General features: G+C 48.7%; 2 protein-coding genes across 3 annotated transcripts; both read left to right on the forward strand.

Moving 5' to 3' along the window:
* Positions 1-35: 35 nt before the first annotated feature.
* On the forward strand, positions 36-3,897 carry Mrpl18 (mitochondrial ribosomal protein L18). 2 transcript variants are annotated; one of them, XM_041680235.1, is made up of 4 exons: positions 36-228; positions 490-676; positions 2,199-2,281; positions 3,504-3,897. In XM_041680235.1, exons 1-4 carry the CDS (start codon positions 177-179, stop codon positions 3,569-3,571), a joined length of 390 nt encoding a protein of 129 aa, XP_041536169.1. In that variant the 5' UTR covers positions 36-176; the 3' UTR covers positions 3,572-3,897. The 2 variants fall into 2 exon arrangements, with proteins under 2 accessions (XP_041536169.1, XP_041536168.1); XM_041680234.1 differs by having other exon boundaries at positions 54-228; positions 2,199-2,430.
* Positions 3,898-5,475: 1,578 nt separating this feature from the next.
* On the forward strand, positions 5,476-27,503 carry Pnldc1 (PARN like ribonuclease domain containing exonuclease 1). Its single transcript, XM_041680383.1, has 19 exons — positions 5,476-5,551; positions 5,944-6,001; positions 6,321-6,394; positions 8,630-8,669; positions 9,288-9,411; positions 9,574-9,662; positions 12,432-12,532; positions 15,416-15,492; positions 15,630-15,773; positions 16,666-16,735; positions 18,328-18,413; positions 19,542-19,597; positions 22,928-22,992; positions 23,396-23,449; positions 23,581-23,623; positions 25,218-25,323; positions 25,613-25,788; positions 25,870-25,968; positions 27,301-27,503. Exons 1-19 carry the CDS (start codon positions 5,476-5,478, stop codon positions 27,362-27,364), a joined length of 1,602 nt encoding a protein of 533 aa, XP_041536317.1. The 3' UTR covers positions 27,365-27,503.

Here is a 27,503-nt window from a genome sequence, read left to right on the forward strand (position 1 = left end):
CTCCCGACCACTCAGCACGAAGGGGCTTGTTAGTTCCGGGTCCTGGAGGCCCCTAGGGCCTGCTGGCATCTGTAGCTTTTCCCTCAGTTAAAATGGCTGCGGCTAGTCCTCCTCTCGGACGACCGTGAGCGAAGGGAGGCAGGGTACCGGGAGGCTTTGCCTCCGACCCGTCAGCGATGGCGCTTCAGCCGCGGTTCTGGAAATGCCTGTCTGTTTGCAGGAACCTGGGTAACTAATCTCGCCCCGCTGCATTGGCTATGCCCTGGTGCACAGGACACGGGAATTTGCAAATCCGATTTGGCACCCGCGGTTCCGCGTGGGAAAGTGAATGCACAACCACACCGGGGTGGCGTTAGAACGTTCTGGGTTTGTGGTCAGACGGCCATTTCTCCCCGCTTCTGGGTCTCGTGATGGGAATGGTTAGAGCATGTCCCTCTGGTGCCTGTGTTCGTCATTTTAAAGATCCATGTGGTCGTTTTCATTTCCTAGAGTGTGGGCTGGCAGCCCTCGCGACCAGTTCCACACCAGCGATTCAGCACGATTTGGCGACTAAGGAAAACGAAGCTGTGGCCCCAGAGTTCACCAACCGGAACCCTCGGAATCTGGAGCTCTTAGGGGTAGCCAGGAAAGAGCGGGGCTGGGCTACAGTGTGGCCCAGCCGTGAATTCTGGCACAGGTAATTTAAGTCGGCTGTGTATAGCACCTTACACGTCTTTTTCATCAATGCCTTGACCGACCCTGCCCGAGGTTGACTGAGTCAGGAGGATGACGTGAGAGTAGAGAGTGACCATGGAGCAAACAACTAATAGTTGTCATGAAGAAAACTTAATGATAATTCGAGAATAAGAGATTATGTACTGACGACTCTGAAGATGTGACATGTCAAATCTTGAGTAGTGGGCAGTGGTGGCGCACGCCTTTAGTCCTAGCTCTCCGGAGCACAGGCAGGCAGATCTCTGAGTTTGAGGCAGCCTGGTTTACAAGAGCTAGTTCTAGGACAGGCTCCAAAGCTACAGAGAAACCCTGTCTTGAAACAACAAAAAAGCCGAGCTCTAAAGAATAGGACGATAATCATCTGCCACAAAGGACAGTCTAGTAGAGGAGGCTACTGGGCTGGGATTGGTTAGTGTCTCTGAGGGACCCTCAGGTCTGTGTACCCGGAGTTCAGTAAAGTGTGAAGTGTGATGGCAATAGAGTAGTCAGTGTGAGCTGGGCAGTGGTGGTGCACACCTTTAATCCCAGCGCTTGGGAAGCAGATGCAGGCAGATCTCTGAGTTCTAGGTCAGCTGGAACTATAAAATAGTTCTATATAAATAATATAGAATAAAGTTTGGGCCGGAATAAAAGGAAGGCCCGCTGTAAGACTTAATAGAAATGAGATACTTGCTTTAAACAGATTTTTTTCTTAAAATTTTGTTTGTGGAGGTTGGAGCAAAAGCTCATTGGTTAAAAGCACTTACTGAGCTTGCAGAGGACCCTGGTTCAGTTCCCAGCACCCACAACTGGCTGTAACAACAGACACACAGGTAGGCAAAACACTCATGCACAAAAAAGTAAATGTTAAATTTTATTTTGGGACAACTGTGAGGGTTAGACCAGACCCTCAGCACACAAAGTGTATGCTCTGCCTCTGGACTGTACTCCCCAGCCCCCAAATGGCTGTGTATTGAAAATGTTGTATTTTCTAGGAACTATGCTAGTTGCTTTGAATTTGTGATTTTTCTTCATTTAATTATGTACACTCCATTGTGAAGCAGGTGTAGTACTTTTCTCCACTGACAGGGACCGAGGAGTTGAAAGGGAGGTAGACAGGAGGAGCTAAGATTCAGACATATTTGTGTGTGGCTGTCGAGCCACAGCGTTAGATGATTACCGCCATGTGGCAGGGTGTAAGTGGCATGTGCTCGCTTCCTCGGTACTTGTCAGCATGGGGTTTTTCTCTTTTCAGCTTGCTGTTGGTGTGTGCATGCGCACAGGTCTTCGCCTGTGCCATAGACACCTACATCACATTGCAGCTTGTAAGACCTGGGGACTGAATTTGGGTGGTGAGCCTTGGCAGGAAGTGCCTTTAGCCACGGAGCTGTTTTAATAGCCTAGTCACCAATTTCTTGAGAAACTAGGCATTTATTCCCCTGAAATAATTTAACTTTTTGTTAAATAGATCGTTTTATGGTTTATTCTCTTCTTATCCCTCTTAGGTTGCGAGTTATAAGGACTCAGCATCACATAGAGGCAGTGGTTGAGCATCAGAACGGCCAGGTGGTGGTTTCGGCATCCACTCGGGAATGGGCTATTAAAAAACACCTGTATAGTACCAGAAATGTGGTGGCTTGTGAGAGTATAGGACGAGTGTTGGCACAGCGATGCTTAGAAGCTGGAATCAACTTCATGGTCTACCAGCCAACTCCTTGGGAGGCATCCTCAGACTCGGTATTCTCATTTCTGTATATTTACATAAAGATAAAAATTTGGGGGGGGGGGTTGGTGGTGGTGCTCACCTTTAATCCCAGCAAAGGCAGGTGGATCTCTGAGTTTGAGGCCAACCTGGTCTACAGAGTAAATTCCAGCATAGCCACAACTACACAGAGAAACCTGTCTAGAAAAACCAAAAATAATACTAAAATAAAATAAAATTTTGTTCTGGTGTGGTAGAAGCAAAGGCAGATGGAGCTCTTGAGTTCAGGGCAGGTCTACAAAGCAAATCCTATCTAGTCAGGGATATAATGAGACCCTGTCTCAAAAAAAGGTGGTAAGTTGGTTATTGGTGACACAGGTCAATAATTCCAGCTGTTGAGGGGTTGAGGCAGAAGATTCTCAAGTTCAAGGCTTGAATAACTTACTAAGACCCTGTCTCAAAATTTTAAAAGGAAAAGTGGGGACTCGGGCTTTAAGTCAGTGGTTGCTCTTGCCTACCATGCTGGACACCTTGTCTTTAATCCATAGTGTGTGCACGCATGTGTGCGTGAACACACACCCACACACACATGATACAGAACTGGGCATGCAGCTCTGCGAGTACTGCCTAGCATGTGCAGCCTCTAGCAGCATACAGAATCGATAGAGGGCATTTTATTAGTTCTTGGTATCAGATATGCTTACATTATTTTCTGAGGGTATATCATGTGTTAGGCCTGTGGCTGGGTACTGTGACAGACAGCACATCCTGTGACTTGATTTTTGTAAATCCACAGGAGCTAGTGCTCCCATTCTCTGCACAAACTGAGGTCAGTCAGTATTGCAAGTTTCAGGTGCAGGATGCCAGAGCCCCTGAAGTCTAGGATATTAGCACTTCCTGTTGTCAGACTGACCACTTGTCCATATAGTTGAATTGAAGATGCTGATCATTGATATCTCTCCATTTCCTTTTTCTTATGTTCTTAAGATCACTCAGAAAAACCAATGCAGGCTGGGCGGTCAACAAGATGAAATTGTTTGTCTGTTGGAAAGCAAACATTTTTTAGGTTTTCTGAAGGGTAACTGTTTTCCTTTGCTCTTCAAACCAGATAAAACGTCTACAGAACGCCATGACAGAGGGTGGTGTGGTGCTTCGGGAGCCTCGGAGGATCTATGAATGAAACAGAAACATCAACTGCTTTAAAGTGTAAACACAAAACCATCAGCTCCTCCGGCCACCAGAAGGAAGAATCTGCTCCTAAACGAAGAAATAAAGGCAGGCTTTTGGAAGGAGAACCAGACTGAAAGCTTCATAGTGATAATGTAGCAGTTGAGAATTATTTAAAGTGAATCTCTTCCCACTTCTTTGTGTGCTTGTGTGGTTTTGTTGTTTCAATGAAGGGCAAGCTTGTCCCTTTTTGTGGACATGAGAGATATACTTAAGAAAAGCAATCACCAGTTATAACCATCTGCAGAACAAATTAAAATGTTTATAACAAACTACCAACCCTTGCTGTCTTACTCTCTTAGTGTCTTGTGGTTACGGAGGAAATGTGAAGTTTCTGTAAGGCACTGACTGGCATGGATGGCTCCTGGCCAGTCATCAGGGAGAGGATTGCTTGCTGCCCAGGATGGTGGCTGGTGTTTTGTTTTGTTTTGAATGTCAGTGTAATTGTAAACTCAGAAATGCTATGGTGATATTCTGCAAATGTCTTCTAGACTTCCCTGGACTCGCTCCCTAGTGATTTCAGGAAAATCTTAGAAGTGAGTGTGAGGAGCAGACAATGGGAGGTGGAAATGATGATGACTTCATTGAGAATTCAAATCTGGCTGTAGAAAAGGCTTTATTTTATTTATTTATTTTTAGTTTTTTGAGATAGGGTTTCTTTGTAGCTTTGGAGCCTGTCCTGGAACTCGCTCTGTAGACCAGGCTGGCTTCGAACTCACAGAGATTAAAGGTGTGCACCACCACTGCCCCGCTAGAAAAGGCTTTATAAATAGCCATACAAGGGACTGGAGAGATGGCTCAGTATGGTGGAAGCAGTTGCTCTTAGAGAGGAACTAGGTTCTCTAGGAACAGACTTCCAAGACCAGAATAGTAACTCACAGCTAGTACTACAGTTCTTGGAAATCCAGCGCCCACTTCTGGCCTCTACAGGTACTGCACACGTGCACATGCCTGCCTGAGAAACATACACAGAAAGTTATTAAGAAGGTCATGCAAGTTAGGTTGGAGCTTGGGGAGATCATGGCAGCTCTCAGAAAGTTGATACAATGTGAAAAACACTTGTAAACATGTGGATTTTAGTGCAGTTTCCAAATATTGGTACCTCAATAACTTTACTTGGGACTGAAATAAATATATTACTTTTGAGAATTCATTATTTTAGGAAAATGGCAAGCTACTGTACCTTTTTTGTTTGCTTGGTTTTTCCAGACAGGGTTTCTCTGTAGCTTTGAAGCCTGTCCTGGAACTAGCTCTTGTAGACCAGGCTGGCCTTGAACTAACAGAGATCTGCCTGCCTCTGCCTCCCGAGTGCTGGGATTAAAGGCGTACCCCCCCTTTTTTTTAAAAAGTCTTGATTCTGAGACATTCAGCATCTAATGGCATAGGAATCCTCTTTGCTCAATAAATACCCAAGTGGAGGCAAAGTAATGATAATGCCAGCACGAATATATATATTTTTTCTTTCCTCTGGTTAAATATGGATTGAAGCACCTCACTTGGAAGCTCAGGTCTGTAGGAGACTGTAAGTCTAGAACTGAGAGGCATACCAGACCATTGACTATTGAGCGTGGAGACTGGTCACTGGGGTACCATAAGCGGGCATTTCTACAGGATGAAGGCCACACTAGCTGATCGCCGATACCAAGGATGCCTTCAGTACAGCTGGCAGTTCTTGATTGCAACAGCTTCCACTTTCCCAGCACGTTAAAACCAAGGCGGTGGGTATCCCATGCAAATTCGCACCAACCAGGTTCTGACCGAAGCGGGCCACGTGCACGAGCTTTAAGGCCCTGCGCAGCGGAAACGCGTGGGCAGCACGTGGCCGCATCCGGCGCGCCCTGGAACTAGCGGCTATGGACGTGGGTGCTGATGAGTTTGAACAGAGCCTCCCACTCCTGCAGGAGCTTGTCGCGGGTGCGGACTTCGTGGGTAAGGTACCTGGGCTGGCTGGCCCTGTCATCAGAGTCGCCTGCCACGGAGAGCCTGGGGACTGGTGGGTGTGGTTCAGTACTGGATGGGTCTCCAGGCCAGAGGAGCTCAGAGAGCATCCCTAGGAAGGAAGGAGAGAAGGCTTTCCCACTCCGATAGGGGGCCTGAAGCAGTCAAACCCGCGGCTCCTGTGACTGTTGTCCAGTCAGCCCTGTTTGGAACCATACCCTAGGCTCCAGTGTGAAAGGTGATGCTTGCTGTGTGTGTGCGTGTGCACACACGCACACGCACGCACGCTCACACACACACTCGTACCGCGTGGAGCATTTACAGATGTGAAAGCTGGTGGCTTGCTCTGGGCCTGAGGACCCGTTTGTTTTGCTCTACCCTAGGTCTCGACATAGAGTTCACAGGTCTGCGTTCAAACTTGTCCCGGCCCCAGCAGATCAGGTACGGCTGTCTAACAGCCCACAGAGTGAGCCTCACCTGTGCCTCCTTAATTAGACCCTCCAGACCAGCACTGTTTCCCAGCAGGTTCCTGTTGCCTTTTTTTTCTTTTCTTTCTTTTTTTTTTTTTTTTTTTTTTTGGTGTGTGTTGGGTATTTTGGTGTGATGGGTTGCTTCCACCTGTTGAGAGGTGCGGCATTTGCTGGCCAAATGCCGGCAGATGCTCTCTAATTGTACCAAGGACAATCGGTCCCTGATTGAGGGTAGCTGAGCCTGCCTCTGATGCCCTTGCCTGTGCAATGAGATGCCTCTTTCTTCACAGTCTTTTTGATTTGCCATCTGAGTGGTATGTGAAGACCCGGCAGAGCGTTCAACAATTTACAATCTGCCAGATTGGTGAGTCTGATGTTCAGCTCTTTGTTATGGATCGTTCGAGAAGGTTTTTTTTTTTTTTTTGTTGTTGTTGTTGTTGTTGTTTTGTTCTGTCTGGCTTTCTCGTTGCTCTTTGACCATTTTCAAAGGCATTACGTATCATTTTGTTGCTTGTTCTGTTTTCAGGTTTGTTTTTGTTGTTTGTTTTGATGTGTGTGTATACCACTTGGAGCACCTACAGTGTGAAAGGTGGTGGGTTTTGTACAAGCAGGAATTTACCAGCATTATTTCGTGGTCCTAAACAGACCAGAGTCAGGGACAATCACTGTTAAACCTGTTCCATCATTTGAGCAAAAGTATATGTCAGAGTATATGCGATTTAAATTTTTTTAGGTTTTTTTATGTCTTTAATGTTTTGCCTGCATGTACAGATGCACCGCTTGCATGCAGTGCCCACACAGGTCAGAGGAGGATGTCAGGTCCCTATAACTGGAGTTACTGATGGCTGTGAGTCACCGTGTGGGTGCTGGGAACGGATCCCCTATCACCACTGAGATGTCTCCCTAGCCCCAGTGTGTGAGATTTTAAAAAGAAAACCTACAGGAATGGGATTGTACACATATTTACATTTGGGATTTTTGTTTTATTTTTCTATTTACTGGAGTTTGGAAGTCTGTGTTACCATACGGACCTGGTCATTTTCACAGTTTTGTAGTATTACAAACTACAAGTTAGGACTTAGTGTCCTAAATAAGGTATATTTAGTAACCATTTGTTTTTTATTTATCTATTTATTTATTTATTATGTATACAATATTCAGTCTGTGTGTATGTCTGCAGGCCAGAAGAGGGCACCAGACCCCATTACAGATGGTTGTGAACCACCATGTGGTTACTGGGAATTGAATTCAGGACCTTTGGAAGAGCAGGCAGTGCTCTTAACCTCTGAGCCATCTCTCCAGCCCTTTAGTAACCATTTGTGTACAATTAAATGGATTTTTATTATTGGTGGTCTTCATATTTACACATTGTTACACTTTTGTACATCTGGGATAGCTCTGTCAGTGAGACTGCAGAATCAGAGTGTGTGCGTTTAAAAGTGTTGATAAATACTGTCAATCAACCACAGCGTTTCCAGGGACCGATCCCAGCAACAGCAAGTGTACATTCCCATACAAAAACCCTGGGGAGTATGGGTCTGAAATTTAACCCAACCTGATAGTCTAAAAAATACTCTTAATTTTATTCTGATTTACATTTTCTAATACTGGGGTCACAAGCTTTATGTGAAGGACTAGATCGTACCTAAGGTTTTGCAGGTCATGTGATTTCTTTTACAAGGCCTGCCTTTGTAATAGCGGTCCTGACTCTCAGTAAAATTAAGTATAAAAACATTTTATACAAATACAAAAACATTATAAAAAAGAGGGTTTTACGGACCCCCTGCTTTTTCTGGAGATAACATTTCTGTGTGTGCATGCCTGCTTTCCACTCTATTCTTGGGCTTTGCTGCTTTTTTAAAAATTTCTTACATATTTGAAAAGAACAAGAAATTGCTCTTAAGTTTTTTTTTTTTGTTCTCCATCATTCTGGAGATTTCCCACTTTGAGTGGCTTATTAGTAATACAGGGATTTTCAAAGTAGTCAAATCTGTCTTTTTTGTTGTTGGTTTGGAGTTTTTAATTTTTTAGGTTTTTATTTTTGAGTGTGGGACACGTGTGGAGATGAGAAGACAATTTGGTGGAGGTTGTCTGTCCTCCCACCTTTACCTCAGTTCCAAGGATTAACCTTGGGTCTTCAGGCTTATGTGTAAGAGCCTTTGCCCGCCGAGCCATCTCCTCTGAGACAGAATCTCACACTGAAACCCCAGATCGCCTCAAACTTAACAAAAATCTTCCTGCCCTAGCCTCTGGACAAGGAATGTAGCCAGACTCTTCAATTTGTGATCATCCTCCTCCCCTTCCCTAGTACTGGGGTTACAGGTGTGTGCCATGAGGCCTGACTCGGCTCATTTAAAACTGTGAACATGCTGATCTAATACGTCTGTGTGTGGAAAACTGGCCATCGCCATAATATGGTGATTTCAACACAAGCTGTGGTGTGGCAGATCTCGTGTTGCAAGTCTGTTTTTCAGTGAGGATGTACCCCCATTCTGCCGCCCCCTCCACGTCTGTGGGGGCAAAGCATGGGCGGGAACGTTTGGTCTTTGGTTGCCGTCAGGTGACTCTGCTTCGGTACTCATGACTTCTGTTGTTCTAGGGTTGTCTGTGTTTTCCAGCATCGAAGGAGAGTCAAACAAGTATGTATGCCGGTGGTAACACACACCACTGTCCTGTCTGTGTTTGACAGCTTGACCTTGGGTATCTGAATCTCTTTGTCCTGAACACTGTTTGATTTCTGGCTCTGAAGATTGGCAGGAGCACCTTGTCTGTGGGGCCTCCCTCTCCTGTCCTGTGTCTAATGTCCATCAGCTGGCCCTTGTGCTGTCTTCGGGGAGGTAGCAAAGTGTGTTAGCCTCCAGAGAGACGCCGAGCTGCCTAAATGCTCTCAGGCACCAGCAGTCCAAAGCATGCTGCACCTTTTGGGCTACCCTTGCCTGGAAGCTGCTGCAGGAGGCTGACCCATGTGTGTTGGGCGGTTACTGCCTGGCTGCCCTGGCTGAATATGGGGGGCCTTTGAGTGGGCTATGGGCCTATTTCTGCTTTAGACTTTGCTCCCCAAGGACAGTGTCATTGCCTGTTTTCTCTGGCCCCTAGACAGAACACCTAAAATACGTCAGCCTTCAGAAAACATTCAGATCCTTAAGAATGAAAATCTAGCTCAGTCCAGGGCCCTGTGCATGAGCCTGGCTGTTTTGTCTGTCTGTCTTTCCTTCTGTACTAGTTTGAGGCTTCTCACCATTGTCTCTGCTCTATAGGTATGTAGCCCACTCCTGTAACTTCTTTCTCTTTCCTACAACATTTGGGATCTTGGACTCAGAGTTCTCTTTCCAGGCATCTAGTGTTCAGTTTTTGAATCAGTATGGCTTCGACTATAACAAGGTATGAACCTGGAGGAGGAGGGGGCTGTGACTGGGGAGGGGATCCTCTGAATGTTCCATGTCCCTTCTCCGTTGTCTACACGAAGCCAAGGTGTCCCCCTTGCTTTGCTGCCTGGCCCTCAGACGGCTCTCACTAGTCATCTCGTTCTGTTCCCTTCTTCAGTTCCTCAAAAATGGCATCCCATACATGAATGAAGAGCAGGAGAAGAAAATTAAGCATAGTATCCTGAGAGGGAACTGGAGAGTTCGGAGGTAGGGTCCACATTCCCAAGTGCCTTTGGTTTCTGCATTACTGTGTTTCTGGCCTCTGCAGGTGGGGACACTAGCCCATCCATCCACGCTCAGCTGAGATGACTTTGGCCACCTCTACTTTTCTGAGAGGCTAAAACCCTTCTCCCATTGCCTCCTTTCTGCTCCCATGTGAACGCTATTTTAATCTTGAAATGAAAAAACTATGGCTTGGGAGGTGAAACTCAGTTGGTAAAACGCTTGCCGTGTATGGCCCCAGTTGAGCCTTAAAACCCAATTTTTAAAAAAAATTTATTATGTATACAATGTTCTGTCTGCATGTATACCTGTCTGCCAGAAGAGGGCACCAGATCTCATAGATGGTTGTGAGCCACCATGTGGTTGCTGGGAATTGAACTCAAGACCTCTGGAAGAACTCAAGAACAATGGCAGTGGGTTTTTGTTTTTTTTTGTTGTTGTTGTTGTTGTTTTTTTGGTTTTTTTTTTTTCGAGACAGGGTTTCTCTGCAGCTTTGGAGCCTGTCCTGGCAATAACTCTTGTAGACCAGGCTGGTCTCGAACTCACAGAGATCCGCCTGACTCTGCCTCCCGAGTGCTGGGATTAAAGGCTTGCGCCACCAACACCCGGCATGGCAGTGGGTTTTTGATCCTACTGCACGTACTGGCTTTGGGGGAGCCTAGGCAGTTTGGATGCTCACCTTACTAGACCTGGATGGAGGTGGGCGGTCCTTGGGCTTCCTACAGGTCAGGGAACCCTGATTGCTCTTCGAGCTGATGAGGGAGGGGGACTTGATCAGGGGAGGGGGAGGGAAATGGGAGGCGGTGGCGGGGAGGAGGCAGAAATCCTTAAATAAATAAATAAAAAGACCTCTGGAAGAACAACCAGTGCTCTTAACCTCTGAGCCATCTCACCAGCCCTAAAACCCAAATTTTTAAAAAATATGCTTGTAATCCCAGCACTGGGGAGGCAGAGGGAGGTGAATTCCTTGGGTTTACTGGCTGTGCAGCCTAGCCGGTGAGATTCAAGCCAGTGAGAGACAGAAACTATCTCACAAAGTGGTAGAGAACACTTGAGAAAGGACAGGTTGCTCCCTCTCCCACAGCCAGCTCATATGCCTCACAGACAGGATCCAAAGACACACACTGGCAATCCTAGCCTTCTAGCCCTCTGGAGAATGAGGGAGGATGATTATGTGTGCAGGCCAGCCTGAGCTACACAGCATGATCCTCATCCCAAAAAAGAAAATCAGAAAGGAGAAAAGAAGTTCACTCAAGTTTGGTACTCAAAGAGACAGGAGTTGGGTCTGTGGTGTGAGCGGAGGATTCACAAGGTTGGAGACACAGAGAGTGCGAAGACTCTAGAATGTCTGTGTGGGCCCTAAATTGCCTGACCCTGCTCAACACGGGTCTTGTCTCTGTCACCTGGGCAAGGTTGCTTCTTTCTCCTTTGACAGAATGGCAGCCTCCCGTGTGTTCGCACTAAGTGACCACAGTGAGATGGTAGCTTGGGTCCCAGTCAGCTATGGCTACCCCTTAGTGGCCAGTTTTGGACTATGTAAGCTTTTGGGGATTGAGATTTTTTTTTCTCCCTCATCAGAAAGAAAAATCAAATAGCTTTGATTCAGAAATTTGGTTTTCATAGGGTTTCGGTAATTTTGAAATTTTGATGTTTTTTTCCTTAACTTTTTAAATTTTTTTAAATTTTAATTTTTAAAGCTTACATATAAGAACATAGGTTTTTGAAAGGAATGACAGGAAGTCACTTATAGAACTTCACTGCTAAGCCTGCCCGCTTTTCTGAGTTCAGACTCAAAGTAGGGGGATGACTTTCCCTTTTTTCTCTGGATACCTGCCAGGATTCTCAGCATGTTTGCCCTGACCTTCTGGACTTTCCCACTGTTTCTCCAAAGCCTTGCCCCTCCCCTGAGCTACTTGCTGACCTCCATTACCAAATCTGCTTGATTTTCCTGAACCCGAACTCTAAAGGCCCGGCTGGCGCTCTGCCCCCTCTTTGTCTTGCTGCCTAGAGTTACAGCTTGCCTTCCCTGTTGTTTTCCCTTTCAAACTCTAATGAAATGATCCTCACAGTTCAAGAATAAAAATAGAGGGAAAACAATTTGATTTTTTAAAAAATTTTCATTTTATTTGTGTGGGTGTTTTGCCTGCCTGCGTGTATGTTTGTACCAGTGTGTGCCTGGGACCAGGGAAGGCCAGAATAAGCTCTGATACCCTAGAACTAGAGTTAAAGGTGATTGTGAGCCACCATGTGGTTGTTGGGAATTGACCCTGGATCCTCTAGAAGAGGAGCCAGTGCTCTTAACCGCTGAGCCATCTCTCCAGTTCCCCATTTGAATTTTTAACCTTTTGCTACTTTCAAGTGTTGGAGATAGCGTTTAGATTTCTGACATAGGAGCAGAGGGTTCTTCCATGTCCTTATCTTTTCCTGTGTTTCCAGCCAGGTCATTACAGATTTCTCTGGGAGCACAGATGGGCAGACATCCTGACAGTAATATTCATTGTAGGGCCCCTTGCACTTCTTCCACCCCATCAAGGCTGTCTTGTATTCCTGTAGACCTCTGAGGAGCCCAGATAAGAGCTTGCCTTCTTCTGGCATGAAAGGACATGGAGAACAAATGACTGTTGTCATTGTTGCTGCTAATTCTCACTGTGAGGTCACAGCATTAAAAACAGAGGTTCCAGACACGTTAGTCTTAGTATTCGGAGTCTGGTGTGATCTCCGCCAACCTTTCTGCTTTCCTCTGTCCATTTTCAGCTCTCTGGATAAAGACCAGATTAAGGTGGTGATTGACAAGGTGACTCAGTGGCTGGACCTGGCTGAGGAAGGTGACCAGATGACTCTGCCCGGCATTGCTGGTAGGCAGGAGGCTATTGCTCCCCACCTGGGAGCACGGGGTGTCATGGCAATGCATCAGACGGTGGGGAGCACATTCTCTTTCCCATAAGTTCTGATCTCAGATGCCTCATGACGGAATCTGAGATATTTGCTAATATCTTGGGGTTAAAGTCGTGATCTGAATTCCCAAGTCTCAAAGGCTTTTGAACCTGCACTGAGTGTCAAGGGTAGAGAATCATTCATGAGCCAATCATTTCCATCCTGCTTTACTAACTTGTAATCCGTGACCTAGTGCAGCAGTGCTCAGAGCATGGTCTGTGGACCCTGGCCATGGAGTCTGTGAGGTCAGATCTATCTTAGAAGTGTCGCTCAGCCGTGACACGTTAATGTTTTTGTGCCGTTTGTCCTGGTGCTGTAGCGATGAGGGTAAAACCTGCCTGTACCATGGCACAAGTTCAAGATTATCCTCATCTGCATAGTGAGTTTGAAGCCAGCCTGGGCTACACAAAGCTGTCCCAAAACAAACACAAAATAAAAAGTTGGATCCATAGTCATAAGCTTGACGGCCTCTCGACAGAGACCTTTCTGGTGAGGTCAGTGGCTGTGTGACTCATACCTTCTCTTGGTATTGGTGTAGCAAACTTTGTGAGCATCTGGAAGACAGACTTGCAAACCAGCGTCTTCCTAGGAATGGGCTTGTGATGTCCCAACAGCAAGGCACAGGGCAGCCAGTGTGTCCTGTGTCACCCAGTGACAAAGTTCCTTAGTGACAGCCAGTACCTAAGGAATTACCAGGAGTGAACTGGCATAGCACACAAAGACCATATGCAGCCAGCAGTCTAGAGCACACAGCTTTAACCCCAGCACTCAGGAGGCAGAGGCAGGCAGAGCTCTATAAGCTCCAGACCAGCTTGGTCATCATAGCAAGTTCCCAGTCGGCCTGGTCTATATGGTGTCTCAAAACAAGCAAAACCTCCCCCTCCAAAAAAAAAAAAAAAAAACTCAGAGCTTCCCAACCCTCAGAGTCACTTGAGGCTGGCTATTTTCTCTTTTCTACCTTCATTATCTGTTTGGGCCTGTTTTTTTTTCTTTCTTTTTTTATTGTTTCATTTTCTAGTGTTTAAGGACCACAACATAGCACAATAAACCAAATACAGAAGTGGATATGATGCCTGTCAGTTGTTAGAAATTTGCAATATATGCTGGGCGGTGGTGGCACACGCCTTTAATCCCAGCACTTGGGAAGCAGAGACAGGTGGATCTCTGTGAGTTCGAGGCCAGCCTGGTCTACAAGAGCTAGTTCCAGGACAGGCTTCAAAGCTACAGAGAAACCCTGTCTCGAAAAAGAAAAAAGAAAAAGAAATTTGCAATGTGTAAAACAATGTCTCTTTTTCCCTGAATTTATTATTTACAATATTTTTTCTATTTATTTATTTTTATTTTATGTGACTTGGTATTTTGCCTGCAGATATGTCTGTGTGAGGGTGTCAGATCTTGGAGTTAGAAACAATTGTGAGCTGATGTGTGGGTGCTGGGAATTGAACCCGGGTTCTCTGGAAGCAGCAAGTACGCTTAACTACTGAGCCATCTCTCCGACCCCTATATAAAATATTTTTTTATTATTATGTATAATTTATTTATTTATTATGTATACAATATTCTGTCTGTATGCCTGAAGGCCAGAAGAGGGCGCCAGACCTCTTTACAGATGGTTGTGAGCCACCATGTGGTTGCTGGGAATTGAACTCAGGACCTTTGGAAGAGCAGACAATGCTCTTAACCACTGAGCCATCTCTCCAGCCCTATAAAATATTTTTTAAAGATTTATGTATACAAGTGTTTTGCCTCCATGTATGTGTGTGCACCGTGTGCCTTAGGGGTCAGAACTGAAGTTTTGGATGGTTGTGAGCCACCATGTAGGTGCTGGGAACAGAACCCAAGTTTTCTGCAAGAGCAACAAGTGCTCTTAATCACTGAGCCAACTCTCCAGCTCCCCTATTTTATTTTATTTCTTTAGACAGATCTCACTGTGTAGCCTTGACTGGCCTGGAACTTTTTATGTAAACCAGGCTGACCTCAAACTTACAACGATCTGGTTGCCTCTCCAGAGTTGTAGAAGCAAAGGGATACACTACCACATTCAATTTACTAAATATTTAATTTTAACTTTTTTGCTCCTGAAGTGCTTTTTGTGAGTTGTAAATGGTACTAGTCTCCAATAGGATTAATATCAACAGCTGCAAACTACAGAAACAACCACAAGAGTGCCCCCAACTGTAGAGCATTTCTTTGAGGACTTTGTCCTAGCCCATCACAGCAGGCACACATGCATGTGGCTCAGACTCCCTGGAAGCAGGCCTCGGGTGCAATCCACCAGTCACAGGCTCAGATGTTCTGGAAGCCGGCTTCGGGTGCAGTCCACCAGTTACAGGCTCAGACTCCCTGGAAGCAGGCCTCAGGTGCAGTCCACCAGTTACAGGCTCAGATGTTCTGGAAGCAGGCCTCGGGTGCAGTCCACCAGTTACAGGCTCAGATGTTCTGGAAGCAGGCCTCAGGTGCAATCCACCAGTCACAGGCTCAGATGTTCTGGAAGCAGGCCTCGGGTGCAATCCACCAGTCACAGGCTCAGATGTTCTGGAAGCAGGCCTCAGGTGCAATCCACCAGTCACAGGCTCAGATGTTCTGGAAGCAGGCCTCAGGTGCAATCCACCAGTCACAGGCTCAGATGTTCTGGAAGCAGGCCTCAGGTGCAGTCCACCAGTCCCAGGCTCAGGTGTCCTGAAATCTGGCTTTTGGAGCAATCCACCAGTCCCAGGGCCTTGGCTTCTATTCTTTTTCTCCATGGGGTGGGAAGGTCCGATGGTGTTCCAGGATCTGTGTGTGCCTGTGCTTCCTCGCTGCAGGGTTCCAAGCCTTTGAGGTCCAATTGGTGCTGAGGCAGGCCCTCCCCAACATCTGGACAGTGCTGAAGGATGAGGGGGTGAGTCCTCACATGGGTGTGCCTTCTTAGTGACTCCCTCACCCCTCTCCCGTTCAGTCAGATCTGGCCTTCTGTCCCGGGTGTATCCCGAGTTTTCCAGCCACATCTTTACACGCTCGCTCTCCTCTTTGCTGCAGGTGATTGTGAAGAAAGTCAGTCAGCCACATCGCTGGTACCTTGAGCACGACTCTTGCGACCAAATCAGCTGTTGGAAGGAGCAGATTCTTCTCTCTGCAAGAGGCTTTTCTGTCTTTTTTCAAATGCTGGTGAAAGCCCAGAAGGTAGGAAGCATTTCTTGTTTTTTTTTTTTCCCCCATTATCTTCTGTATTAATGGTGGTGGGTTTTGAAGATTTCTCTGCCAATAAAATTGTATTTTTCACCTAACCTTATTCGGAAGGCCAAGAAGAGATTAAAGTTGTCTTTTTTTTTTTTTTTTTTTTTTTTTAATAAGTGTTTCTTGGGGTATGGGGAGATGACTCGGTGGTTAAGATCACTTGTTGCTATTGCAGAGGACCCAGGGTTGATTCCTGGCACCCACAGGGCTTCTCACAGCCATCTGTACCTCCAGTTCCAGTGGATCTGACCCCTCCTCTGGTCTCTGTGATCACCAGGCATGCACGATATACAGACATACACGCAGCCCAGACACCCATATAACCTAGAGAGACTGGTAAAACTTTCTGCTGACTTTGTTTTTTCTAGCTAGCTTTGTGGATCCAGCCTTGACATCCCGTGGTGGCTTAGTCTGAGGAAAGACCGCGTGTGAGATGCCGCGGCACCGTTGTCCCTGCAGCGGCACGGGCATCTTAACACCTAAAATTGTGTTTGCCTCACAGAGTCCCACTGTGTATCCTGCCTCAAGCCTCTATCGTTCACCCATCTCCCCCTCCCTTTTCCTCCCTCTCTCCCTTCTTCTTTTCTTCCCTCCCTCCCCCCTCCCCATCTCCCTGTCTCCCCCACCTTCTGCCCTCCTTCCTGTTCTCTTCCATTCTTCCATCTCAGCAGTCCCTTTACCTTCAGTGGGAGTTGAGAGGCAGTGATGCTGGATTATCAGATATCCAGAGCTACGGCCTTTACCGAAAGAAACAAGCCCAGAAACCTGATTTCAGACCAAGTGTCAGCCCTGATGCTTAGACTTTCCTTCCTCTCCCCTGTTGCTTTGCTGCAAGTAGCCCTTGGTAGGACACAACATGATGATGGACCTTCTGCATCTTCATGAGAAGTTCTTCCGACCTCTTCCAGGTAGGGGCCGAGCTGCACTCTCCCAACCTCAGGTCTGTGTCTGTACCATCTTCTGGTCAGAGACCAGGAGATGTCTCAAGGAGGGTCAGTCTGATTACAAACCCTCTTTGCGTGCCTGAAGCTGCCCAGGGTCATGATGTGACCTTGGGCGAAATTAGAAGTGTGTGAAACAGAGAACCCACCCTTCGTCGTTCAATGCTTTGGCTTTTCCCCCTTGTTCTGAGTCTGACACACTTGTGTAGACTAGGTGTTAGATCTTAAGGCTGGCTTTCCCCCCTTGTTTGAGTCTAACACATTTGTGTAGACTAGGTGTTAGATCTTAGGGCTGGCTTTCCCCCTTGTTCTGAGTCTGACACACTTGTGTAGACTAGGTGTTAGATCTTAAGGCTTGTTAGATCTTGTGTAGACTAGGTGTTAGATCTTAAGGCTTGTTAGATCTTGTGTAGACTAGGTGTTAGATCTTAGGGCTTGTTAGATCTTGTGTAGACTAGGTGTTAGATCTTAGGGCTGGCTCTTCCCCTCGTGCCGTTATAAAACCTAGCAGATGTCATTTCGTTGGCTCCCCGGGTTCCTGTCTGGTGTCTGTGCTCCTTTCTCATGCTTGATTCTCTTGAACAAATGGCAGTGTAGCACAGTGGGAAGTGCTCATCCCTCGTGTTCTGTGTGACCTTTAGCTGGTCCTCTACTTTCTCTGTTAACTGGAAGATGAGATGGCAGAAGAGACCTTAGCATGATGGCGGGCTGAAGCTAACTCACAAAGGTGTGGTGCACACTAAAGGAAAGAGGTGGACAGCTTAGGAGGGACGTCTGCAAAACGTGACTGGACAGAACTGCTGGGCTTGAGCATATTAGAGAATTTAAGGGCAAATTAATAAGATTAATAAGATGCACTCAGAAAACCTGAGCAAACAGAAAAAGGCTATCAGTGGAAGAGGGGAAGTGAGGCAAATGGAGAAGCCGCTGCAGCTGGTGGGGGCCTGTAGCCCGGGGCCTGTGGATATGGTGAGGTGCCGCAGCCACACAGTGCAGGTGGGACCTGAGGGAAAGGTGGGCAGTGGGCAGATAGAGGGAAGGGGGTCAAGACCTTTCCACCAGTCAGCACTGAGGTGTCCAAAACCTCAGAGAGGTGGGCCCGAGGACCCCAGGGAGAGGACATGGCAGAAGTCACTGCTGGGGAGGAGAAGGGAGTGCAGTGGGAAGAGACCTGGCTTCTTGTCTGGGAAGTGTGTGTGTGTGGTGATGCTGTTCATCCTGAACTTCATTCAGTGTGTGATGTGACTGCGCAGTATGGCCTAGTAAGACTCCACCGAGAGCCCTTCTCCTGTCAGGGCGCTTTACTTAATTATAGGGTGTTTGGTTGATGTCTTGGACGGTGTTAGCTGCTAATGGCGTAGGTAGGACCTTGAGTTTGGAAAGCCTTGTGACCTTTACCATAGAAAATGGCAGTAGATGAGGATTAGGGATATTTCCGATTCTTGTCTCGTTCTCCCTGTTTTGCTAGTCAGTGCTGGTGGCAGCTGGGCTAGAGTGGGTATATGTTGTGTCCATGAACCCACAAATTTACGTGTCCCCATCTGGACCTTCCCCCTCAGAAAGCTATGACCAGTTTAAGCAGAACATCCACAGCCTGTTCCCTGTCCTCATTGACACCAAGAATGTGACAAAGGACATTTGGAAGGTAAGGAGGGATTGCTTTGGAGTCGGGGCTGTTGAGTCTGTGCAGGTGACACCTTTCTCTGGAGTTTAACCCTTTCCAGACCCCGGTTGTGTTGTATTTGTGTAAATGGTGTCCTTTTCATTGGACAACAGAGCAACATTTTTGTGGGGGTTATGTTTTGTTTTTAAGACAGGTACCCTGACCGACCCTGAATTAATGACAGCCCTCCTGCCTCAGTCTTCCACGTACTGGGATCAAAGGTGTATACCATCATGCGTGGCCCAAACAGCTTATTTTAGAGCTCGATGCATGTTTTATAAATCTGTGAGGGATCCCTAGAGAAGGATGAGGGACCCCTTGTAAAGTCTGGAGGAAGCACCGAGGTCCTAGGTTCTCTGACAGAGCTAGAATTACAAGGGAGGTGGCAAATGGAACCCACTTCATATGTGGTCTAGAGTGGTACCAGGTGAGAGGTGAAAGCTTCCCACGTGACTGTCCTGTGGCCCAAGTCATGCACTACTTGTGGAAAAGGGAGGCATTGAATTACTTTAAATACTTTTAGGAATTAAACAATAGCAGAGCAAGGGGCCTCCACCAATGGCTTAAGGTGGCTGTCAGAGGCAGGGCAGCGGAAGTCAGGGGCTTCAGTGCAGTTTTGCCCAGAGAGGCCATTAGTATTTGATCCTCACCCGTTTCATCTTTGATCTTGGGACTTAGTAATCTGACTTTGCCCCAAGGCCTTCTGATCCTAGAATGCTGGATATTCTGCACATACGGCCTGGACCCAGTCCAACGCCTCAGGTTCCTGTGCTCTCATACGTCCCTAGACAGAAACCTGAGTTCTCTGGGTGATAGACCATCCTAGCCAGGCTCATCGGGACATCTCCTGGCCTCCTGGCCCTGGAATGAAGGAAGAAGGGCGGTTAGGTCACAAGGGGAGGCCAAGATTCACCAGGTCCAGGTAGTGACCCTCTATGAGGCCGGGATTTGCCGGGTCCAGGTAGTGACCCTCTGTGAGGCCGGGATTTGCCGGGTCCAGGTAGTGACCCTCTGTGAGGCCGGGATTTGCCAGGTCCAGGTAGTGACCCTCTGTGAGGCCTGCAGCAGATGTTGACCCCAAGCACAGTGCTCTGTTCTTCATGATTGCAGGAACTGCGTTTCCCACGAGTCTCCAACCTCTCAGAAGTGTATGACGTGCTGAGCAGGTGAGGAAGACGCTTCTGGAGCAAGCCTGCAGCTTTGGCTGCCCAGGCCACAAAGGACCCTGAGACCTTTCTCTGGTTTTAACTCACTCCAAGCCCCCTGGTTTTGATGTGTTTGCATGTACTTGCATGCTTTTCCTTGGACGATCTGGTGGTATAGCTCCCTGTGACCCAGCTGCTTGGACTTCCTGTCCTTCGGTCCGGCTCCTCGTGCCTTTGCCGTGCCTCAGACAGCATTCTTGGCCCTGCTTCTGAGAAAGAAAGTCAGAAGTCAGAGGCCAAGGTCTCACAGCCTGCTGCCTGTCTTTGTGAACATTTTACAAGTGCTGTCGTCATTTTACCATTGTCTCCCCTGTCACTAGAAAACAGTCATTTTTCTTGTTTCTTTTAAGACAGGATCTCAGGTGTCCCTGGCTGGCTTTGAACCCCCACCCCATGTAGCCAAGAATGGCCTGAACTCTGATCCTCCTGTCTCTACTTCTCCAGTGTTGGGATTACAGGCTTGTACCCATACGCCTGGTTCTATGGGGTGCTGGGGTAGAGCCCAGGACTTTGCGCATGCCAGGCAAGCGCTTTAACACCTAAGCTGCGTCCCATACGCCTTCCCTGTTTGAGGCCTGCAGGGCTGCTCTCTGCAGGTTTACCATCCTCTCCTTCCCTCCTCCCTTCTTGCAGATGCTGCCTATTGTCTCTTTTCTGGGGACCCTGGCAGCCACCTCTCACTTCTTTTGCCATCACCACTCAAACTTAAAACCAAGCTACTCACTTTCTGGCCCTCTTCCTGGCTTGCATGGGTAACCCTGTGACTTTGGCACGGACTTGTGGGAAATACGAGGGCTAGAAGGGTCAGAACTCCTTCCCTGGAGGGAAGCCTTTGCTGAGAAACCTAAAACTGGTGCAGTAGTGTGACCTTGTCTTTGGTCCCTTTAGCAGCCTCCCTTCTCCCATGCCCACGGCTGTAAGGCTTTTTTGCCCTACACGATTGCTCAGGGCCCTGTGCTCGGCAGGATGATGCACACAAGGCGCGAGGGACAGGCTGTGGTCCCTGTGCTGGTCAAGGGTTGTGTTACAGTGTGCCTGGAAGCTTGGGTTTTCTCCTCCGTGGGAGACGCTCGCTCTGGGCTTCTCTTTTTTGGTGGGATTGCGGCTTGGTCCCTTGATTCTCTCCTCATCTCCTAGAACGCGTGTGGGGCATCCCTCCTGCGCCCTCCTCTCTCCCGTCGCGTTCTCAGCAGTCCTTTGCCCTTCCTCCCCTTGTGCAGCTGCAGGTCATGCGGTTCACAGCTGGCCGGGCTGTTTTCTCGTGCTTTGTTTTTGTTGGTTTGAAGCGTCAGGGATTGAACCTAGAGCCTCGTGCGCGTTAGAGCCAAGAGCCCTGGCGCTGAACTGCAGCTGCAGCCATCCGAGTAGGCCGCTCTGGGAAGTCGTCTGCCAGCTTCCTTCTCCATTTTCCTCTCTGGCATGACCTGAAGACGTCTTCAGCTTAATATTAACTTTTGTCCCTTAAGCCTATTCCCGGGCCTGCAGCATCTTCTAAGTCTTCAGGGCCTCAGGCTCAATGCTGAAGGTTATGTGTCCTTTACGTGGGCATTAGTGTAAGGAGAGAATTTTGTTTTTTAATTCTCACACTCTGATCCGTGCTTCTTGGGTTTAAACTCAGAATTTGATACTCACTGGTTCATAACCTACTTTGAAAAAGCCTCGGCCTTGCCATCTATGAAATGAGCAGGTAAAGCCCTAACGTACATAACTCAGGAGGTAGCAGTGAGATCAGGTGGGGTCATGCACGTGGGAGGCTGAGGACCGGCCTTGTGCTTGTTGAAACTTAGCTGCCATCACCGCTGTTGAGACCCCTTCTAGCCCTGCTAGCTGTGTGTGGCACGGGACTGCTGTCATGGCCATTTCCCGGGAAGCTCAGCATCCGTCAGTGTGAAATGCTGGGTAGGAGCGGATGCAGTGGAGATGTCCACACTGCCGGATGCTGTTGCCCCCCTGGGCCCAGAGCCACAGGGCCTCAGAGTGGCACCTCCCACGTCTGCCTACTCAGCCGTGTCCCACTGATGTTACCCTGTAGATGTTTCTAACCCATCATCGTGTCTGCGTTCTCAGGGTCGCAGCTGCTCCAGGCTGTTCGTCTTCAGTGCAGGGGTTGCTCCTAAGGCCTTTCCATGCTCGGCATCACCCTACCGCTGAGCCCACGCCCCCAACACTTTTTATTTTTTTATTTTTTATTTTTGGTTTTTCGAGACAGGGTTTTAGAGGCGGGGTTTTACTCAGTCAACCAGACTGGCTTGGAGGTGGTCTGTGTAGCTCAGGCTGGCTTGAACCTTCACTCTTCTTGCCTCTTTGGCCTTACTGTGACCTCAGTGCTTTTGGGAGTCTCTGAGTGCTTTGCAGCGCCTTCACTCCTGGTCTCCAGTCACGCTTTCCAGGAGGGCTGCGTCTGCTCCTCACTGCCACCTGCTCTCCTCAGCTCGAATGCCACCACTCATTCCTTCAGCCACGTTAGCTCACACAGCTCCAGACTGTCCTCCGGTGCCACCCCCTTCGGGCCGCCACTCATTCCTTCAGCCACGTTAGCTCACACAGCTCCAGACCGTCCTCCGGTGCCACCCCCTTCGGGCAGCCTGGAAGGACCCTGGAGTTTCTGTCTGTGCTCCAGGACACAGTATGATTAGCTCTGTACTTAGTGGCTCCAAACTCCACAGGGCAGGCAGCTCCCTGTAGTGTCCAGATGTTTTCCACGTACTGGAACTATCCAATTAGCGCCCCTTTTATCTTCCTCTTGTTCTGTGCCCTCATTCAGACCTCATCTGTCCATGCTTAGATCCATGCCTTTTTTTCTTAAAAAATTTTTTTTTTGGGGGAGGGTTGAGACAGGGTTTCTCTGTGTAACAGCCCTGGCTGTCCTAGAACTCGCTCTATAGACCAGGCTGGCCTCAAGTTCACAGAGATCCTCCTGCCTGTGCCTCCCGAGTCCTGGGATTAAAGGCGTGCGCCATCAGGACTCTATCCACACCTTTTTTTTATTTCTTTCTTTATTATGTATACAATATTCTGTCTGTGTGTATGCCTGCAGGCCAGAAGAGGGCACCAGACCTCATTACAGATGGCTGTGAGCCACCATGTGGTTGCTGGGAATTGAACTCAGGACCTTTGGAAGAGCAGGCAATGCTCTTAACCGCTGAGCCATCTCTCCAGCCCGCATCCACACCTTTTAAAAGAATGTGCTGAGCACAGATCTCTATAGCTTAATCAGGGGACAAGAGGAGGGGAAGATACGTTTAGTGAGTTAATCTTTATTCCCCCCACCCCTGTTTTCCTCCCTATTAGTAACTTGAATCCCACTAAGAATTCTGGACCAGAGATTATTCATGCAAGACAGTGTAAAAAATACGGTATGTTCCTGAGCTCGGGTCCGTTGCACAGTTGGCCAAGTGCCCTGGGGCTGAGCTAAGGGTTCTCTGGTCTGCCCCCCCCCCCCCCAGCAGGCTGTAGAGGCTTGGGTGACGACTCCCCCTGACCTGCCTTGCTCTGCTCCACAAAACTCTGCCTTCCAGAGAATAGTCAGGTCACGGGAACCTGTTTTCTCCCAATGTGTGGGGTGCGGTCTGCCATCTCTACGTGGCAAGGACCAGGGTGACAAATGTTTATAGGCAGAAGGGCACACATGCTGTGTGCCACAATTGCTATTGGATGCTAAGGTTGTAAGGATGTAAGGTTGAATGGGATGGGAAGAGGGACCGCTTTCTCATGATGCGTTCTAATCACTGACCTCTCTCTTTTGGAAAACCACTTCAGCGGAGACCAAGTGCCCCCACGAAGCTGCGTATGATGCCTTCCTCTGTGGGTCAGGTAAGGTGCTCCTTAGAGGGACGTTCTGCTCTGGTGATATGTGCTGGATTCTTTCTGGGCTGCATGTAGGGTTGAGTTTGCTCTTTTCCGCAAGCCTTGAGACCGCTTACATCTCTGGCTTTCTCTTCTAGTTCTTCTGAAAGTGGCGCACTTGCTCCTAGAGAGGGTGCATGGGTGAGTGTCCTCCCTTCCATCCTGTTACCAAGTCCTAAGGCCTCAGCCAGGACCTCTGGGTCACAGGACTACCAAAAAGAAGGTGTTGTAGGAGGCTGCTGGTTTGTCCTGGCCTCCCAGCTAGCTTAGCCCCAAAATAACCACACAGAAACTGTATTAATTAAAACACTGCTTGGCCCATTACCTCTAGATTCTTACTGGCTAACTCTTAAATTAATTTAACCCATCTCCATTAATCTGTATATATCGCCACGTGACAGTGGCTTACCGGATAAAATTCTAACCGGCGTCCATCTGAGGCAGAGGATCTATGGCTCTGCCTTTTTCCTCCCAGAATGCAGTTCCGTCTCCCCACCTACCTAAGTTCTGCCCTATCACCAAGAAGGAATGTGTAGTAGTGGGTTTCTCACCCAGGACCAGCCAGTGTTGAAGCAGGCCGTCTGCTTCAAGGAGCCCTTTCCTGCCTCCCCACCTCCTGCGTGGGTTCTGCCCCTGTCTTGGCAATGGGGAGATGGGCATATACCAGGAGTCTCACACAACAGGGTTTGACTGGAGCCCTAATTCCTCCTGGAGAACTTCCTGGCTCAGTGCCTTGGCTTTGTCAGCTACAGATGTTCTCACAGCTGTTGGGAGGTGACAGTGAGGCCAGGGGATAAAATGTTCAGATGAAAGACACATCACGGGATCATACAAGCTGCAGGGAGGATAGTGACCGAGAGAGGTGCCTGGATGGAGGAACACAGGATCCCAAATCAGAATGCCAATGCATTGCCCCTGGTGGTGGTGGCATCTTGATGCCCCAAGCTGCCATGTGAGCACCAAGGGCACTTTGATATGTGACAGAACTGTTAGTGGGTCACATAAATTCCACGGGACTTGGTGTCCACAGAAGGGTTTCATCACAGTTGTGGCCTGTTCTTCAGGACGGGTGAGACATATTTTGGACTATCATCTGTTAATTTAGCAACCGTCTTGGTCTATTTTCGCCACAGATATAAATACAAATGTTTTATGACATATTGATGCGAGACTTAGAGCTTATGTGAGGGACTGTCAGCTGGTTTTCTCTCTCCTCTGATGTGGCAGAGCTGTGCTCTGGCACAGAGTGAGCGCTTGCAGCAGCACGGTTCAGCACCTGGGGCCAGGCCTCACTCCCTTTGTTGCTTTTAGCTTCATGACTGGAAAACCCTTCTCAGGTTAGAGAAGCTCACAGCTCTGTAGACCTGCTGATTCCAGGACCTGCATTTGGGGTGCAGCTGTGCAACTGGTGGCAAGGGATGGCCATTTAGAGTCAAGGGCGATGTCCCTTTGGAGAGCATAAAATGGAACTTCCTCCAAACAGGGACCAGGCTCTTTGCGCCTGCTGCCAGTGCTGGTCAGCAGAGACCAGGAGCTCTTGGTCCAAACTTTGCGTGTGTGTGTGTGAGGGAAGCCCCTCAGAATGAGCTCCCAGACTGGGAGAGGAGGAGGAGGAGAGAGGTGCCTGAGGCAGTTACCTTCCCTGTTTCCCTACTGAGAACCTTGGCTGTGCCCGAGGACCTGCATATAAAACCGGTGTGCCTGCCTAAGTGCTTCTGGGTTCTCTGTCCTGCAGCACTGTTCCTGTCGAGGACGACGAGTCCACCTTCCCTCAGTACCTCGAGGTGCTGGCGCCATATGTGAACCAAGTGAATCTCATCCGAGCTGGGGTTCCTAAAATTGTGAGTCTCATTATGCTCCCTGGCTTTGCTCAGGCCTGTGGGGAGGCGGCCACCAAATGTGTCTTGGGGTGTGCCGAGGGGTTCTGATGACAATGAAGCAGAAGCTGAGGAGGCTCCCTCCCCGTGACCCTTGTTTCTTCCTTCCAAACCTACATAGATCCATCTCTTCCTCCTTTCTCTCCTTTCTGCTCCAGCCTCAAGCACAACCCCTTCCAGGCTCTTTAGTGTTTTCAGTTGTATGAAGTGTCAGTAAGAACTATGAAGAATTTCTCTTGGTTTTGTGTTTTAGAACTTTTCTGGCCCGGATTACCCCAGTATCCGCCCTCCTGTGCTCATTCTTACCGTCAGGAGGTGGCCTGGGGTCAGCGAGCACCAGGTCTACCGTGAGTTCCAGAATCTCTGCAAGTTTGATGTCAGGCGGTTCACTCGAAGCCAGTTTCTGCTCCTGACCAATAAGTTTAAGGAGTAGGTGCCTCACTCCAAGTCCCCTCTTCTCCTTCGGTGACTGTGGCCACATTGCTGACCTGGACAAACTTCTTTTGGCAGTGCCCGCAATGTCTTGAAGGAGTACAGGAGCCACCCGACCCTGCAGGTCTCGCTGTACCGGTACTGGAGACATTCCCCCAACATCACCTGCCTGTTACAGTGAGTGACCTGTCCGCTGAGGTCCCGTTTTGTCTGGTTCTGGCCCTGCTCACTAACCGCTCTGAGCTGTTGACAGGAAGCTTTCTCATTCAGCGCATCCCCCTGGGCCCTGCTTTATCCCTAAGCCAAAATGGACCGCTCAGCTAGTTGGGCGGTAACAGGGATGTAATAAACAAGTGAGCGAACTCTATGTGGTATTGGTGACATGCATATTGAAAATGCGAGAAAGGGTGGGGATAGAGAGAGATCTGGGGGGGTACAGTGCAGAGGAGATGGTGGGGAGAGGCCTGGGGGGGTACAGTGCAGAGGAGATGGTGGGGAGAGACCCGGGGGGGGGTACAGTGCAGAGGAGATGGTGGGGAGAGACCCGGGGGGGGTACAGTGCAAAGGAGATCTGGGGGTGGGGAGGGGAGAAAAGTACAGAGGAGGTGATGGGAGTCTCAGTAAGATTCGGGGAAGTAAGGAGTGAGGAGCAGCAGTTAGGCAGGAGGCAGCAGCCCTTAAATGAAGGTGCCTGGTGAGCAGAGGGGGCCAACGAAGGGGAACAAGCAAAGGGATAAGGTAAGGAGTGGGTCCCTTGCAATGGAGGCTGCTACATGTGTGAGGACTGTGGACATGGAGAAACCAAGTATTGTGGGATCGAGAGGAGAAGGGATACAATCCAACTCCCATTTTCAAAGCCTTGCTGTCTCCTGTGCCAATGGGGGCGGGGCATCAGGGAACAAGTATGGCTGTGTATGGTCCAGCCTGTGTGACGGGAAGGGGACCAAGCAAGCAGCAGCCCTGAGAGGGGCTAAGTCGCCTTTGAGGTTGGGACCCAAGCGACTGGAAAACCAGCCTTGGAGTTGCTGAAGCTTTAGGAGGCTCCAAAGGCCGTAGGAGCCATGGCTACCATGGGCAGCCTCTTGTCCTGCCCGTCTCTGACCTACATCTCTGGGGAAGGTGGCTTTTCGGGATTGGCCCAAGAGGCAGACGTTCACCATTGGCACCTGGAGAATGGTTGAAAGGACATTTGTGTGGGGAGGTGGCTCAGTGGGTGGAGTGGGTGCTTAGCTCTGGGTTCCTTCCCCAGCCTTACCTAAACTAAATGCACTCCACACCTGTCATCCCGGCACTGGAGATGCAGAGGACCAGAAGATCAAGGACATCTCTGGCCACATAGAAAACCTGAGGCCACCCTGGGATACTTGAGCTCCTGTCTCAGAAAGAGAACAAAAGAAAAACACATTTGGTTGGATGAGGGAATGGCGAGCAGAGCCTGTGCCACTTGCCTCTGGTCCTCAGGCAGACCCTACCCCGCCCAGAACTCTGACTTGCGCCTTTGTCTTACAGAGTCTGCAGCATTGTCACCACCTGGGCCATGGTTGCCTTCGTCCTGGGAAGATCCAGCCCCTGAGTGCAGTGAGCCTCCTCAACTTCCACCCCAGCTTCCAGAGATGGCCCTCGCGGCTTGTCTGTATAAACCAGTTTGTTTTCAGACAGACCTATATGGTCCTTTGTACATATTTCTGTTGTGTTCTGAATGTGAGATTCTG

This window comes from Microtus oregoni, unplaced genomic scaffold (genome assembly GCF_018167655.1).
Source record: "Microtus oregoni isolate MIOR12 unplaced genomic scaffold, Mior012 000033F_ref0000390, whole genome shotgun sequence".
Classification (NCBI taxonomy): domain Eukaryota; kingdom Metazoa; phylum Chordata; class Mammalia; order Rodentia; family Cricetidae; genus Microtus; species Microtus oregoni.